Source organism: Zychaea mexicana, assembly GCF_025766255.1.
Source record: "Zychaea mexicana strain RSA 1403 chromosome Unknown BDB00scaffold_9, whole genome shotgun sequence".
NCBI lineage: Eukaryota > Fungi > Mucoromycota > Mucoromycetes > Mucorales > Lichtheimiaceae > Zychaea > Zychaea mexicana.
Genome location: NW_026516672.1, coordinates 245,791 through 262,955, shown reverse-complemented (window position 1 = coordinate 262,955; position 17,165 = coordinate 245,791). Strand labels below are relative to the sequence as shown.

Genomic DNA, 17,165 nt, shown 5'->3' with positions numbered 1-17,165 from the left:
TAATTCTACCGTATGAAATCTTTTTGTTTATTATCGATCGTCCAAGATGAGCGGTGTGGTCAGTTACAACTTTGCTTACAATTTAGAAAGTTGGTAACCGCCACTACTATTACTACCATCGGCGGCTCTTGTTGGCTGTAGTTTTTCATATGTTTGCTGAGCCAAATAATCAGTTGGGCTGGAGACGAAGTGGTTTTTCAAATTTCGAATATCCACCATTTCAGGTTTGATATCAGCAATCGTAGGTGCACCCATGAGTCGCATGCATATCTCCAATTCGTTCTGGTAGTGGAAAAATACATTTGGAGAGCAATCATTGGAAGTCAATTTTTTACAAGCTTATGTGCTGTTGTTCATAGTATGCTGATCTAACATTTAGCTACCTGATAAATCTCCAAAAGTCGCTTGACACCTTCGTCACCGTAGCAAGCCATGGCATACTGTATTATGAGAGCAAAAAAATAGCAGTTACTTTGGGTATGAGTACAGAAGTGGAGTCATTATATATTTTTAATGATAACAACAATCACTTACCAAGCTGGGTCTGCCTATTCCACAGCCTTTCGCACCTAAAGCGAGAGCTTTAAATATGTCACTGCCACGTCGAATTCCACCATCAACATAAACTTCAAAATCTTTTCTAGGATCACATCCTTCACACTTTAATGCATCGATGACTTCCGGCAAAATTTCGATAGGTGATGGAGAAAAGTCCAACTGACGACCTCCATGATTGGACAGGACCACGCCAGCGCACCCATATTTATATGCAAGAACAGCATCTTCGTATCTCTAAAACAGAAGAAACGGCCATCAAAACACTTTAGAAACGACCGTAGCGATGGTAGCAAAGAAGGCCTACAATGAAACTTACCTGAATCCCCTTTAGAATGATGGGCATTTTCGTGATAGACTTGAACCAAGCAATATCGGACCAATTTAAAGATGGATCAACCAATGTACCTCTCCTTTTGTTGACAGGCGCCGAAGTGGTACTGCCACTACTTTTGCTTTTATGGTCATCACTACTCTGCGTATTCTCAAAATTTTCTTGTTTATACTTTTGCCGTAGATATTTTTCACGACGACCTTATTATATCATATGTAGGGGGTGATGCTATTAGATAACCCCTTCAAATAATGTTAAATCTGCATAATGAAGGAATAATTATACATACCAATCCCGGCCAAGTCCACGGTGATAAATAGTCCCTTGACTCCTTTTGCTTCAGCTTGTTGAACAATTCGCTGTGTCACTTTACGATCTGTATCGACATATAACTGGAACCACTGTGGCTGATCTGAGTGGACGCGCGCTTCAACGAGATCATCGAGAGAATAACACGCCAGTGTCGGAATCATTTGGATTATACCGCATTTGCCAGCAGCTCTTGTCAGTACTTTCTCTGCTTCTGGATGAGCCATCTTATTCATAGCGGTGGCCGAGATATATAATGGCATTGAAACTTTGGAGCCTAGCATTGTTGTCATGGTTGCGATTTCGGCTACATTAACCATGACACGTGGGCGTAACCAGATGCGATGATACGCATTGTGGTTTTCACGCATGGAAATTTCGTCGCTTGCTCCAGAAGAAAAATAGTAGTAAGCGTCTGCTTTAAGAACTGATCTGGCAACAGCTAAATTAACAACAGCAACAATGACAACAACAACAACGATGCATGGTAAAAGCATAACATTAGTAAAGCCAAGCCAATCAATTTCCCTTTGCTCTCTTCCCTCGCTCCTTCTAATACTATAATTAAGTAGAAACTCACATTCAAAATCAAACGAATTATACATCTCTTCGAGCTTAGGCATGCCTTCGCGTGCTAACCGTACACGCTTTTCCTCTTCTGTTTCCAATTCTGCAACGGTTTCTTCGGATGCAGGATTCACTGCAGCTTGGCCCAAGCATACGTCAGGAGAAAGAAATCGGTCAATGATGGCAATGGGGTGCATGGGCTCGAATGCTCTGGTTCCGTCCTTCCCGGCATATTTCAAAATAATATTTTGACCCCCAGGATGCTCTGGGAGAAACTTGGTTAAATCGTATACTTTTCCGTGGATGATAATCCAGAGATCATCTAATACATTGTATATAAAGACCACAATGAGGCTCGCATTGAAAGTATCGCGCATTCTATTAAACTACTGCCATGAAGAACGTTTTGCTTACCTTGCTTATTGTGCTGAGCAACTTCGTCGAGTGGAATTGTTCTAATCATCATGAGCGGAGAAGGAAAAGAAATAAATCAAGGAAGAGTAGATATAAAGGATGGTACGGTACCGTAGAGTTAAAGTGGAAAACAAAAGGCAGGTCACAAAGGAATGTCCCAATTTATAATTAAGACTGTTGCCGATATATTGAAAATGGGATAAAAAAGCCCTCCTGCTAATATGACGCTTTGAAATGCATGAATCTGCAAAGCTTGCAGCGTCAAATGGCAAAGCGCAGACCAATTTCGAAGGTAAAAAGAGGGCATAGTGTTGCGACGTATACATTGCCTTTAGTGCATGCATTGCGAGAGTATAACAATAGTAATAGTCAATGGGCATTGAAAAGAGGAAGCATCATGTTAATGAAAAATAAGATGCTTTGGAAACATCAACAGTGATCTACAGCTTCTCCTTTTTCCCGTGGTCGTCTTGTGGTCGTCCCGTGGTCCCAAAAGCGCCATAAACCTGAGGTTGTTTATAGCATGTTTCTTCATTGCTTGACAACAAAACGTATATGTATTGGAAGAAAACTATAACGATATTTAACAAATATTGATATATTTTCTGTTTACCTTGATGTGCTCTATTGTTTACTATGATTGCTAGCAGCTATTTCTGCAGCCAGTTTTTAATACTTATATAGATATTAAACTCAAACTTCTTTTTATTTATATACTCTGTATGCGAAGAGCAAAAGAAAACAATAAAGCCGTACATGTTGCTTAGTGTGTTAATAACTCTTCAGTATAATTAATCATTTACAACTATAATTTTGAGCTCATGATATTTCCCCTTGGCTGCATTTTTTCATATGTCTGCATTGCTAGATAATCCGTTGGATTAGCAACATAATGATTCTTTAAGTTACGGGTATCCACCATATCGGCTGTGATTTCGGCTAGTGTAGATACACCCATTAATCGCATACACATCTGCAGTTCGTTCTAAGTATGTCATCAATGAGGAGAATCAATCACGCGAATACTGCTTTACATAAAAAGAAGATCATTCATTAATTTAATGTTCAGATACCTGGAAGAGTTCGAGTATACGTTCAACGCCTTTATCACCATAGCACGACAAGGCGTACTACGTATACAATATCAGGAGAGCAGATTAGGGGAAACAGTTTTTGCATTTTACTCAAAAAGGTCAAGCAATGAAGTAAAAATAATATACATCGACTTGCGTATATGCTACTTACCAATGCAGGCCTACCAATGCCGCAAGCCCTAGCTCCCAATGCCAGCGCCTTGAATACATCACTACCACGCCGAATACCGCCATCAACATAGACATCAAATTTGTTTTTTGTGTCGCATCCTTCTCGCTTCAATGCATCCATGACCTCAGGTAAAATCTCAATAGGTGATGGAGAAAAGTCCAGTTGTCGGCCTCCATGGTTCGAAAGTACAATGCCTCGACAGCCATATTTATATGCTAATACAGCATCCTCAGAGCGCTTCCAAATGAAACAGGTGGTAAATCCATTGCAATAGTTAGCAATGGCTTCAATGATAATAGCTTAGCACAGATATATTGTCGAAATTACCTGGATTCCTTTGAGGATGATTGGCATTTTGGTAAAGGACCTGAACCAAGCAATATCAGACCAGTTCATCGAAGGATCAACAAATGTGCCCAAATCACTGCCTCTCTCTCGGTGAACAACACTGCTCATTTCATCCCGATTCTGCTTTAGTAGGGCTTTATCGTTCGATGATTTACCACGCGGGCCTGATAATATTTTTAAGACAAATTAATTGTTGCAGTCGCCAATAACCCAAGCCAACAACAAACAAAAACGTACTATGCTTTATATTAAAAAAAAGTAAGACTTACCTACAACAGCTCGATCCACAGTTATAAATAACCCTTGTATGCCTTTCGACTCTGCTTGTTGGATCATCTTTCTCGTTGCCTTACGGTCTGTGTTTATATACAGCTGGAGCCATTGGGGTGGATCAGAATGGACACGTGCATTTACGATTTCTTTAAAAGAATAAGATGCAAGTGTCGGAATCATGTAAATTACGCCACATCTACCAGCCGCCCGACTTATACCCTTTTCGCCGTCTGGGTGGGCCAATTTACAGAACGAAGTTGCTGATATATAGAGAGGCATTGAAACTTTGGCTCCAAGCAAGGTTGTAGTCATGTCAATCTTGGAGACATCAACCATAACACGAGGACGGAACCATATGCGATGATAAGCATTATGATTTTCGCGCAAAGTCATATCATCGCTAGACTACATATCATCGAAAAGCATGCCAATTGAAAGTGTTAACTTAGAGCAGGACTATTGTATAATGTGTATGCCTAATCATCTCATTACAATATAGAATTATATTCCTCTACTTACGCCCGATGAAAAATAGCTGTATGCATTTTCCTTTAGAACCAGTTTTGCAACAGCTACATTATATATCATATCGTGTACATTTATAGATATTGAGAGCTCTATCATCATAGCATTCATCTGTACCTTTTTTAAAGGCGACAGTTATCACACACATAACTTACACTGAAAATCGAATGCGTTATACATCTCCTCAATCCGTGGCATGTTCTCTCGAGCCAATCGTACTCGCTTGTCTTCTTCTGTTTCCAACAATCGTGCCTCGTTATCTGCCGCAGCTGATACTTCAGCCTCACCGACACACACGTCGGATGGCAAAAACTGTTCAACGATATCGAGAGAGTGAATCGGTTCAAACGCGGCAGTTCCGTCTTTTCCAGCGTATTTCATAATAATGTCTTGGCCGCCAGGATGGTTTGGAAGGAACTTGGTTAAATCGTATACCTTGCCATGCAAAATTATCCAGATATCATCTGTAATAGTGAGAAGATACTAGTCAGTTTTTCCAATCGTTAGTTGTCTCAGTACCGTCGCTAACAGCGTGGCTTAAAACAAACTGTATTGACAAACCTCTCCTATTGTGTTGAGCAATCTCCTGTAGCGAGATGATATTCATGATTGAAGTAGACTACTATATAGCAACAATAAAACTTTTTGAAGGAAAGAAAGACAAACAAAGGATAAACTACGATGTTCTTAATAAAAGGGAGGTAGCGTTCGTACTGTATTATCAAAGCTGCCGTGCAGTCTCTTTTGTATGCATGTACGTAACATTTTACTCGTATGTAAACGCCATGCATGAAGCAACGTTTTTGTATCTTTTGCGAGAAGTATCTCCTGATGCGTGGCAATGTAACACAACCGAATGACATTTCAATGCTTACTTGTATGTGCATTTTTTCTCGCATAGACTGGATATCAGTACCTACTGTCACAGGTCTCTGTTTATACGCTGTGTGAATATTGATCGTTTATCATAGTTGTAGTTTGTTGACTTGTACGATTAACAACATGCGGTGTATGAATACCTTAGTACAAAATCTCATGAACGTTGATTTATTACTATGCAAGAGTACAAGCGACTTACAGAATGCATGCAATCGATGCATGAACTTGTATCATTGGCATAGAAACGTCATTTGGCCGAGCCTCGTTAAGTAGAAGTCATTACTATTATTTCAACATCCGCAGCATATCCTTGATCCAACATTATAATTACAGCTGGTGATGGTGTCGTTATGCATTATAATGTTCCCGTGTACATGACTATGGGGCAATCCAGTCGGTCTATTATTGGGACAAAATTGTGTGCACGATCAAGTAAAGCTCAAATAATACCAAGTTGAATAATCGTTGATCTGTTATCCCCTTTTCCGGCAACAATAAATAGTACAAAGATGCACTGAAGCTTCTTCATGATGCGAGCCGTCCGCTACTATTGCATGTTTACGTATCTGTAACACTGTCTAGAGACCGCACATATTCCTTGTATTTCGTTCCTTCAATCTCATGACTATAAGGTTAAACGGTGTCTACTGGTACCTTTCAAGAGCCATCAACGACGAACGGACAACATATAGTCGTTTTTACATCCTTTAACATCACTACTTTTTTATGAGCAAACAGGGTCCAGACACAAATCTCAGGATGGCATAGATCCCGTTCCCGTTCAAAAAAGCTCAACGGTGATATTGATGACTTGGACGACTTGCTTGCGCTTTAAAAGCAGAAATATACATGCTTTGAATAGACAGCTCAATTGCCCAACTCGCTGTCTCTAAAACGACATATTTACGAGGTCAATGCTAAGTCACTAATAACTTAAAGCAGCTTTAAGACTACTGTTTTATAGAATTGTGGAAAGCTGAACAGTCAGTTGGATGTGCTGCTATGCTCAAGAGTCAAGAAATCTTGTTGGACATTGACGCTTCGAAGAGGAAGGTCGATTTTAAAGAAATTCACATACAGGTGAATGTGCCTGCCATGGAGTGAAGGAAGGAGCATTCCAATATGATACTACTTGAAAATGCGAATCATATTTTTCTTCAAGTTTTGAATGGACTGCCCGATCCAGCAACAGTGAAGTTGAATGTGATGTGGCTTTTCATTTATACAGGATCGACTACAGAACTACTACATAACAGCCTTCGTTTTTTCTATAATTACTGGCCTTCAACACGTACTTGAGTCATGGATAAAATATTAAGATCATCCTCAAAAGGGTCACGCAACATGATTGCATGGATTTCACAGTAGTTTGAGAAACGTTTCCATGATCACCCACCAACGAAATCCACTACTTATGCTGCTCGATAAGTAGGGGATGAACTGCATACAATAGAGCAGAGAAGAGAAACAGTAGTATAGAGCTTATTTAAAAAAGACTAGCTCAAGTAAAGGTTTTTGCTTTTGCTTAATGTTCGTGCAACCTTGGGTAGTGTGTGCTCAAACCACAAGCGGAAGGTCCCACTTTAACTTTTTTCCTCCGCCTTTTTTTTGTTCTGACTACTGCTGTTCGGTTCCTTTTCAGCAGCAATAACACCCTCCCTCTCTCTAACCCTCCGCACTTCCGCACATACACACAACAACCAAAAATGGGCAACGACGATAATGATGACCCGAAGCCAGTCTCATTCAAAGAATTGCGAAACCGCTGGGCACAACATGAATCTGGAGGCAGCGGTGTTGGCCAGCAGGAACCTACTGCTACAACACCATCGTCGGGCATCGTGGACGCTACCGGCACCATTACTGCTACAGCAACACCGCCCCCCTCTGCTTCTACTGCACCTCCTGTTGCCACTGTAAAACCAATCGCACCGTCATCTACAGCTGCTAGTGACAAAGAATTACCCACGAAAGCAACTGTCGTAGCTACACCAGCATCAGGATCAGCATCTTCGGAACCTGTCAATATAACCAAAGCACCACCCATTCCGCCGAAACCGTCATCGGTCACGCCTACGATTCGCACACCTCCCGCTCCAGCAAAATCGCCGCCCACCTTGGCACCCTCGGAGTCATCGAGCACCAATACCACTAGTGGCACGAGCGATCAGCGACAAAAAGTGTCATTGCTTGCACAACAGTTTGAGAAACAGAAAGTTACTCAAGCAGTAGCAGGTGCTGGTACACCCCAACCACCACCAGCAACGGCACATCATACATCAACTTCGACGACTCCAAATGTTACTACTTCTACTGTTAGTAATACTGCCGTTTCACCAACAGCACCAATTGCTGCAGCGGCAGCACCAGTAGCTACTCCAGCGCTATCGTCGACTCCAGCTGCTTCACCACCTTCTCATCCTCCATTTAGTACACCAAAAGTAGCGACACCTTCTTCTTCCTCCGTTACGAGTACTCATACGAACAATAACAGTAATTATAATACTCAGCCAGCACGACCTGCAGCAACATCTACGCAAGAACAAAACCGGGATATCTCCGAACAACAAGAGACAGCTGCTACAAACGCTGCTCAAGATCCATTCTGTGACGAAGAAGAAGTGTCTGGATGGAGTGATAGTGATGATAGCAGCAGTGAAACGAACAACACTAGCAGTGATGACAACAATGATAGTGAAATGGATGATCGGCTGGTACGTCAAGTGCATATGCGTTATGCAGATGGTGCTTCCTCGAGCGGCAGTTTTGACTCTGCGACAACTACAACCACTACCACATTGACTCGCACACCACCGCCTCCACCCAAAGATGCACTGAAAAAGACTGGCATTCCTCCTCCTCCACCGCCTCCGAGCAAAAAATACCACAGCGCCGCACGACGCCCGGGAACCTCCACAGTTGCAGTCGATATACCAGAACACGATCCTCATGAGCAGCAACAGCAACAATCTACCACAGGCAAATCTTTCGAAACGTCGCCACCGTCACTTCCTCCTCGGCCAAGTTTGACAGGTCGTAATACCGGAGTTGGTAATAGTGTAGCAGGTGCAGAAGGAGGCATGCCAGTATTGCCCCCACGGCCATCCACTTCGACGCTTGCTCGATCACATACAATCGGCACGAGCATGCATCATAATCACCATCACCACCAACAACACGTACCATTGCCTGACTATCAACCCGACCACTTGCCACAGTCAATGGGCGCCATCGGAGTATCCGACTATGATCGTCCGCCACGTCGATCACAAAGTACGCGAACACCCAGTGCTCGGAGAGCCATGTCACGATCACAAATGCAAATGGCCAACGAAGTGTATCCCGATGCCACCAACGCGTCACGCAAAAAGCCCATCATTGAGAGCAAGGACCATATGACGCCTTCGGTGATTCCGACGGGACACAAGAGCACGAAAAATGCAGTGGCGATTTCAGGTGCAGTGCTTGCGACGGGAGCACACGAGACTCGGATATGGGATACAAAGCTGGCACAATGTCTTCACACGATCGATGGCAATGGATCGACAAGCGGTAGTGGTGGTAGTGGTGGAGGAAGTGAATCTAACGACAAGGTCTGTGCACTTGAATTTGCGCCAACCCTCGAGCCACGTCAAGAAGGACAATATTTGTGGGTTGGCTCCAAGGATGGCGAATTGGTTGTGATTGATACCATGTCCGGTAAAGTCATTGCTCGACCCCATTCCACACACACACAGGCGATCATTTGGATATTGCGCTATAAAAACACGGAAATGTGGACGATCGATGAAGGCGGCGTGCTCAATGTTTGGGAAGTGCTCGATGGAATTCGTTTGGTCGAGGAACACGTGGTCACACCCAGAGCTGCTGCTGCTTTGATCGTCGGCAGGGAACTTTGGATGGCTACGACGCGTGCTTTTGAAGTCCATCGTTTTGGTGTTCATAATCTCCAACAGCAGCAACAACAACAACCTGGACCACGTGTGCGTATTCCTAACGAACTCGGGGACATTGTTCAACTTACCACGGTCCCGTATCACGTTGGCAAAATCTTTATCGGTCATGGTAATGGCAAAGTGAGCGTATGGGACGCAAAGACAATGGAGCGGCTCGAGGTTATTACGGTCTCGATGTATGCTATCTCCTGCATGGTTTCCCTCGGTGAGTATCATCTGTGGATGGGCTTCAATACGGGTATGATTTATGTGTACGATACTCGACCAGAACGATGGCTTGTCGTCAAGCTCTGGAAAGCACACGAGTCGGGCGTCACGAACTTTGTGGTGGATAAGATTGGCCTTGCTCTTGATGAACCCACTGTGCAAGTGGTTAGTCTGGATTCTCATGGGTATGCTTCGTTCTGGGATGGCTTATTATCTGAACATTGGAAAGGTAAAGGAATCTTTTAGGTTCTGTCAAATGTGTTAATCCAAATCCAGAAGGAACCGTGTTATTCATGAAAGTATTAATTTTTTTGTAAAAGGTCAACAAATGGAAAAGTTCCGAGCAGATTACAGCGTAGAGCAGGATACCCGGATCCTAATATGCTCGTGGAATATTGATGCCAATAAGCCCGAGAAACTCCCATACAACGATGATCAATTGGTCCGTGCATGGCTTAGTGGCATGCGAGATCCTGATCCAGACATTATTGTGGTCGGTATACAAGAAATCGTCGACCTGGAATCTAAAAAACAAACAGCACGTAAGTGACATCTTATTTTTGATAAGATTTACAATTTTACTCACCTTGTCTATGTAACACTAGGTTCTCTGTTCGCTTCACGGAAAAAAATTGAAACGCTTCAGGAAGCAGACGAACTGTTGACACATCGATACACGCTTTGGCACGACTATTTGGCTCGAGTGATTGCCGACAACTATGGGCGAGGAGCGTACACTGTGATCAAAACCGACCAACTGGTTGGATTGTTTAGCTGTATTTTTGTACGATCAAGCGAGCTTCGACGTGTCTCTGCAGTTGAATCAACGGTCGTCAAGACGGGCATGAAGGTAATGAAAAAGAGTCTCCATGGCAACAAGGGCGGTATTGCCATCCGACTCCAGATGGACGACTCGTCGCTTTGTTTTGTCAATTGTCACTTGGCTGCTGGACAATCGCATCAAGCTCAGCGCAATACTGACGCAGAAGGTATCCTCAAAGAAGCTGTTTTCCCGGCACGACCGCAAGATGTGGATGCCTATCCACGCGGAGGCGATGGCACATTGATTTTGGACCACGAGCACTGTTTTCTATCAGGCGATCTCAACTACCGCATCAACATGCACCGCGAAAAGGTGTTACAGCACTTGGCCAGTCGAAATGCAGTCGAAGGATTGGCTGCATTGCAAAAGGAAGACCAGCTGTTAAAACAACGCTACACGAACCCGTTCTTCAAGCTACTGGTGTTCCAAGAAAGCCCAATTCACTTTTTGCCTACGTACAAGTATGACCCAGGCACCGATTACTATGATCGATCCGAAAAGAAGCGTGTCCCAGCTTGGTGCGACCGGATCTTGTACCGTTCGAACGGTGTCCAAAACTTATTTTATCAACGCCACGAAGTACTAGCCTCGGATCATCGGCCGATCAGTGGCGGCTTCATTGTGCGTGTGAAACGCGTCGATCAGTCACAAAAGGCACGGGTTGCGCATAATGTCGAACAAGCATGGCAGCAGCATTATCAGCAACTTGTCAATGAACACAAGGCCATGTATGTTGGCGATTTCAATATACAAGACGCCGTGCATCAGCTCCAGGCTGTTAACTGGGATGTACATCAAATTCGATATTAAATAGATTTTTTTTTCACTACACGAAGCACACACACATACCATTACTCACTTACTACAAACCCAATTTCCGTTTTGTATTATATTTTTTTTTGGCCTTTTCTTTTCGATGAAAAAAAAAAAAAGAAACCCCCCATTCCCTTCATTAAAAACAAAATATAATTTTTACTTTTGAACATGGAAAGCGAAGAAAAAGAATGGATACAAAGAACGCGCCAACGTATTACCGCACTAAACTCGCAAGTCGACGGCATTCTTGGCATTCTACAGTGGGATCGCGATGAATTAAAACAGTGGTATGCCGAGGTATGCATATTACTTGCCATTTCTGGATGACTGTCGTTTTCATTTCCACAAAAAGAATTTTAACCTCAATTTAGGAGCGACAAGAACGATTGCACTGTCCACACGATCGACGCCCTGTTGTTCCTCGGTCGAAATGGCAGCAGCATGCTCAGCGGTGTTTTGCCAAGAAACAAACAACAGCAAACCAGCCACAGCACCAACAACAAAAAAGTCAAACGGTATTAACAAAAAAAAGCGTGACAAAATGGAAATACTAGAAAGTCCATTGCTTTTAACTCAAAACCCGTACATCATGCGAACATATTGCCTGCATATACCATTGTAAAAACTGTCATCAACCATTATCAGCAGACCCACCATCGTTCAGAATAAGACCGTCATCATCCTTGCCAAGCAGCGTGCGGTATTTCTACACCCAAGCTCCATGTATTGTCTCGTTCAGTAACGAGCGGCAAGTACCAGGCGGGGCACATGTGGTGCAACAACATCCATTGGTCAACAACAACGACGGTGTTGGGACCACCACCGATTATGCAGCCTTAGCCAATTCTATCCGGGCTCAGCATGACATCCCTTCCGTGCCACGTGTCCATGATCTCTTTGCATTTGGTTGGTAAAACGGATAAACAATCCCATACGCCGATCGCCCGTTCGTTCGTACTTGGCACGAAAGGTCCCTTTTGCCTCAATCTGACTTTTGTTTTATTCTTTGCCTAGAAGATGAAGAAGTGCAAGAAGACAACAACGGGACATTGGATCATCATGAGAATCATCGTGCTAAGCGGCGAAAAGACTCCAATGTCCGAGAAGGCATCAGCGACAGCGGTGACGGCGCCGGTGACGGGGGCTGCGACGATCAACAACAACAACAACAGGAACAACGTGACTATAGGCGTCGACGAAAAACATACCGCGTTAAAGTTTCCAAACATAGATCCGCGACAGAGGTAAAAAAATGAGTGTAAAACCGACATCATGTCAAGTGAAAAGGCTTTCGTGTTTCTAAATATATCCAAACACCCTCCACACTACATGTTTTTCTGGTTTTGTTACGGAATGTGTAGATCCAAAGACAGTTAGTCCAAGCGTACATGCAAGAATTCGAGTAATGCAAAAGTGTTTTGTTAACATCGACTAAGCCTCAAACTGCATCTTGGCCTTCTAAGTGTGTGTGTCTTCCTTCTCTGTCTTGTTGTTGGTGATTGATTTTAGTCCCACTGAGAAAATAAGCTGCACCATTCGTTTTGCTCCGTTCTTCCATTGCACTTGCGCAGCAAATCTCCCCTTTTACCGCTGGCCTCTATTTTACATCATCGATGGGGGTTTAACTACACATGACGTAGTGGGCTGCTGCATTGTTGCTTTTAGCGTGGGGCTCATAACATATATTGGGAGCTGGAATCCGATTGAAATGCTATAAAAGGGCCACAAAAAACTTGGTTCGAATGGAAAGAACAACATCTTCTTGCAACAACAACAGCAACACTCTTCTTCAAAGTAGCATATACACATCTTCTCTTTAACCAACATACAAAAAACATGAAGCAATTCGGTCTCTTTGCCATCTCTACTCTCCTTGCCTCTACTGCTGTCAATGGCTATGTGCTGCCTCGTCAAGAAACCAACAGCCACGACTCCTACAATGGTGACTGTAAGTGTATACTAACTACTGCTACTACTACTGGGTAGTGGCATGTACTACGAGTATAAAGTTATCAATCCTAAACACCTATCTGATGGAAACCTTGAAGGGTACAATGTTGGTGCTACCGGCAACTTTGTCCAAATGTATGAAAACATGAGCTCGCAATATGGTTTCGACTGTTTGTGTCCTACTACACATGTCCAATCCACCGACGACAACCAAGCCGAACTAACCACTACTTGTACGGTGCGCAATGATACTGCGACTCTGGGCGAAGCCAAGGCTTCAGGCACTCTTGAGTTCTCCAGTGGCCAGAACGGAGGCGATGATGATCAATACACTGCCAACTACCACTTTGGTGAAGTAACGTTTATCCCTCACGATGACCCTAGCAATGAAATCACAATGCCTAGCCCTGGTGGAATGGATCAAAGTGACTTTGAGATGCACAGCCAGATTTTGGAGTCGTCTACGGATGACAGCAGCAAAGCTGTTCTTTTCTGGTGTACCTGTAAGTAGTAGCATGATATGATCAGAGAGAAAGAGAGAGACGATCTTGTGTTGTCCGGGTAAATTTATAAATCATTATTAATCGTATTGCTTGACCGTATTACTTGATTAGATCATGGTGAAACGTATGGTGCCTTGTACTATACACAATCATCGATCGATGACAATCTTTACAACGAGTTCGTCGACCAGATCACGGACCAGCAAACAAAGGATAGTATGGAAAAGGTCCCCGACTCCTGCAACGACGACGACGTCCACGCCTACGAAAACCATCAAACATAAAAGAGATCAACCAGCTCTTTCTGTCATTTTATCCTTTCCTCGACAAATTTCTAGTCAATTCTTTTCTTAAAGTGTAGAAGTAGTAGTAACAGTAACTGTATTTGGAATATAAAAAAACAATCTTTTTTTAAAACAACAAAGAGAGTTTTCGTAGAGTGTATATCATTAAGTGTGTAGCGGTGAGGGTAAAGAAACAGCAGCAAAAGAAAATTAGTTCCAATGAAAACAAAGAAAAGGGTACAAGGGATTATAAGAACGCAGAAAGAGAGAAAAAGTTGAACAAAAATATGACAACAGACGGGTCATACATTTAAGAAAAAGATATATGCCAAACAAAACAGTTGTAATGTGAAAGAGGAGGACCTGCCGTTAGTAAAAAAAAAGGAACCAGCGTTTTCTACTACTGATGGCGTTGATGATGATGTTGCGGAGGCGGTACTCGTACAATTGGAAAAGCTGGTTGTTGTTGTTGTTGTTGATCTGTTGCACCTGGAGGAGGAGGAGACATCATCATGGCATTGCTCTGCATGGCCATATCAATAGTAGCACCAGTAGTAGATGTAGTAGTAGGTTGCATGGGTATCTGAGGCCGTTGACGGGTTTGTAACATTTCAAACAGATCATCCAGGACCTGGCCGCTGTTGGCACTGCCATTCACAGCTGCAGCATTATTGTTACCATACATGGAATCGTCACCAGGAGCCATTCCACTAGTAGTAACCGTATTGCCATTGCCATTGTTGTTGTTGTTGTTATTGTTGCCGCCAGTTTCATTATTACCAGTATTTCGCATCGGCGGTGCAATGAAGTCGTCTTGATAGAAGGAATCGAACGCAAATTCCAGATCAAAGTTATCGAACGCCCAAAGATCTTGCTCGGTTTGTTGTCCTGGCGGCGGTTGTGGTAGTTGTTGTTGATAATGATGATGATGATGATGATGTGGTGTTGGTGGTGGTAACGGTGGAGGTGGCATCATTCCTCCTTGTTCATGATGTTGTTGCTCTGTTACTATTGCACCTGGCGGTGATTGTGGCGATGGTGATCCTTGCTGAGCGTGATTATGGTGGTGATGATGCTGTTGGTGGGGAGGTTGCACAGATGCCTGCTGTTGCTGTTGCTGCTGCTGGTCATTGGTGGGCGTAACATGGGATTCAACAACAGCCAGCTGTTGTGGACTTGTGTCACGATTTGCGTGTGAATCATCTTGATAAACGGCAGAGGTAGTAGTGGTCAGAGAAGTATGCGAAGGTGTAGTGAAGCTTTGTTGATGCGGAGCCCGTAATGGAACCGGCAGTAACGGGCTCGTTGACGATGGAGGAGATGATGATGATGTAGGAGTTGTAACAGTGGTAGTAGTAGGAGTTGCTGCCTGCAGCCGGCTGGTAGACGAAGTAGTGGTGGTAGTAGAACTGATTGGTTTCCCTCCAGAGGGTTGCGGTGAATGTTGTGGGGATGTTGGCGGAGATGATACTTGATGGTGACGATGATGATGATGATGTTGAGAAGGTGGTGAGGTCACCATAGGTTGAGGATTATTAGAAGAAGCAGAAGTAAGAGCAGTGGCGCTGCCAGTACTGCTACTTGCTGTGCTGCTAGCACTACTTGACACGGGTGTCTGCCCCGTCAACTCGGCAATCCGTCGCTCTAGTGCGGCGACCGTATTCCGCAGCTGATTGTTCTCGGATCGCAGTTGTTCCATCTCCTCTGGCCAAGCTTCCATTTCCTTGGACTTTTTTTCCAAATCCTTGACATAGCGGTCCCGCCGCTGTCGAAAGGCACGCTGGGCTGCCCGGTTCTGGGCAGCTCGTTTAGACGGGATAACAATGCGGGTGGTCTTGCTATTGTTGTTATCAACGGGCTCAGGTCCATCTCCACCACCTAGGTGAGAATGATGAAATGGTAATGGCGGTGGCGATATGTGTTCTTGCTGCTGCTGTTGATGATGATTATGGGAATGTTGTTGTTGTTGTTGGTAGTGGTGATGATGATGATCGGGAGGATACGGACGTTGATGTTGTACCTGTTGCTGTTGTTGTGGTACGACTGCTGGTGATGGAAGCCGTCGTCGATCTTTTCATTTTGTTATCTCCACAGAGTTAGTATACTTTTTAAATAACATAAAAGAGAAAGCTGACAGCAGCTAGCTAGCTGATCAAGCAAGCATTTGATTTGGCTTCTTTTACCTGGAGCCATACTATGCATCCAAGACGGCGTATGGTTAACAGAGACACCCGCTATGGACGAGTGACGAAGATCTACATTTACACAAATTACTCAATGAGGATTTATTTCCAAATTGTTCCGGGGAAATGAATGTGGGGGGAGGTTGTCTTTTTACCGGCCATGTCAAGATGATGCGGCGAAGGGTAGGGTGGATTGTGGTGGTGTTTGGTTAGCGGTGGTGGCGCTGGTGGCGAAGGGTACATGTAACCAGAAATACTTTGGAAGAGAGAAAAGAGAGGAGAAAGAAGAGGGCGCTGGTTGTGTTTTCTGTGGGGGAACCGTAAAAATAAAATAAAAGGAGTACAAAGAGCAAAGCCAGTCTCAGCGAGAGAGAGAGAGAGAAAGAAAGAGAGAAGGAACCAAGGTGACATAAAAAGCCTTAAAGATACATCGAAAGACATCAGTTTTCTCATCCAGGCTTTTTCTTTTTTTCCCTCTGAAACCCGTTCCATGATTGGCTGCTGGGAGCTGGCTTATAAAAACGTGTGCTTGAGAGCAGAGGGGGAGAGAGCCCTGCAAAAGGGCCCACCCAACAACGTAACTTAGCAACGTAACAGCTCACACACCCAAGTGCAGCACAGCAAGGACCATAAACAAACAATGTGATTCGATGGGAACACCATCGCAGGTTTCCTCGGAATTGGGAACACCAAGTACACAGAGCACTCGTGACGTTGCAATGGTTACACGGAATGCACCTTGTGCAATAGTCCGATCAGTAACCAGCCAATCAGACAAGCTCAAGTCGGAAACTTTTCCAAGTCCATTGCTAACGTAATCGGTCGGAAAGTCTGAAAAAAGCTAAAAAGATCCGCGATGGGGGTTTTATAAGCTGGGCCCAATTACCCTTTTCTTATATTTCTCATTTAAAAGAAGGCCGTCTTTTCTGCTGCTCTTCTTTGTTTTTTCTTTCAAACCTTCTTCTGCACAAGT

At 43.8% G+C, this 17,165-nt stretch overlaps 6 protein-coding genes across 6 annotated transcripts; 3 read left to right on the top strand and 3 right to left on the bottom strand.

Annotated features, from left to right (window-relative positions):
• Nucleotides 1-75: 75 nt before the first annotated feature.
• On the bottom strand, nucleotides 76-2,231 carry BDB00DRAFT_868457 (FMN-dependent dehydrogenase-domain-containing protein; the record flags this gene model as incomplete). The annotated part of the gene is made up of 7 exons (XM_053126473.1): nucleotides 76-282; nucleotides 384-440; nucleotides 535-792; nucleotides 875-1,089; nucleotides 1,179-1,640; nucleotides 1,779-2,087; nucleotides 2,180-2,231. The coding sequence occupies 7 exons, from the start codon at nucleotides 2,229-2,231 to the stop codon at nucleotides 76-78; spliced, it is 1,560 nt and encodes a 519-aa protein (XP_052983684.1).
• A 753-nt stretch (nucleotides 2,232-2,984) lies between these two features.
• Nucleotides 2,985-5,198, bottom strand: BDB00DRAFT_868456 (uncharacterized protein; the record flags this gene model as incomplete). The annotated part of the gene is made up of 9 exons (XM_053126472.1): nucleotides 2,985-3,164; nucleotides 3,253-3,309; nucleotides 3,425-3,682; nucleotides 3,773-3,957; nucleotides 4,063-4,212; nucleotides 4,285-4,471; nucleotides 4,586-4,638; nucleotides 4,747-5,055; nucleotides 5,153-5,198. 9 exons carry the CDS (start codon nucleotides 5,196-5,198, stop codon nucleotides 2,985-2,987), a joined length of 1,425 nt encoding a protein of 474 aa, XP_052983683.1.
• Nucleotides 5,199-8,865: 3,667 nt separating this feature from the next.
• BDB00DRAFT_756653 (Endonuclease/exonuclease/phosphatase) lies at nucleotides 8,866-11,266 on the top strand (the record flags this gene model as incomplete). The annotated part of the gene is made up of 3 exons (XM_053118919.1): nucleotides 8,866-9,862; nucleotides 9,954-10,175; nucleotides 10,239-11,266. The coding sequence occupies 3 exons, from the start codon at nucleotides 8,866-8,868 to the stop codon at nucleotides 11,264-11,266; spliced, it is 2,247 nt and encodes a 748-aa protein (XP_052983682.1).
• Nucleotides 11,267-11,414: 148 nt separating this feature from the next.
• On the top strand, nucleotides 11,415-12,776 carry BDB00DRAFT_622712 (uncharacterized protein). The gene is made up of 5 exons (XM_053118065.1): nucleotides 11,415-11,569; nucleotides 11,654-11,787; nucleotides 11,921-12,178; nucleotides 12,290-12,516; nucleotides 12,634-12,776. Exons 1-5 carry the CDS (start codon nucleotides 11,562-11,564, stop codon nucleotides 12,676-12,678), a joined length of 672 nt encoding a protein of 223 aa, XP_052983681.1. The 5' UTR covers nucleotides 11,415-11,561; the 3' UTR covers nucleotides 12,679-12,776.
• Nucleotides 12,777-13,108: 332 nt separating this feature from the next.
• BDB00DRAFT_784753 (uncharacterized protein) lies at nucleotides 13,109-14,009 on the top strand (the record flags this gene model as incomplete). The annotated part of the gene is made up of 3 exons (XM_053120486.1): nucleotides 13,109-13,220; nucleotides 13,282-13,725; nucleotides 13,837-14,009. The coding sequence occupies 3 exons, from the start codon at nucleotides 13,109-13,111 to the stop codon at nucleotides 14,007-14,009; spliced, it is 729 nt and encodes a 242-aa protein (XP_052983680.1).
• A 400-nt stretch (nucleotides 14,010-14,409) lies between these two features.
• Nucleotides 14,410-16,354, bottom strand: BDB00DRAFT_784752 (uncharacterized protein; the record flags this gene model as incomplete). The annotated part of the gene is made up of 4 exons (XM_053120485.1): nucleotides 14,410-14,669; nucleotides 14,790-15,887; nucleotides 16,193-16,264; nucleotides 16,348-16,354. 4 exons carry the CDS (start codon nucleotides 16,352-16,354, stop codon nucleotides 14,410-14,412), a joined length of 1,437 nt encoding a protein of 478 aa, XP_052983679.1.
• Between the last annotated feature and the right edge of the window lie 811 nt (nucleotides 16,355-17,165).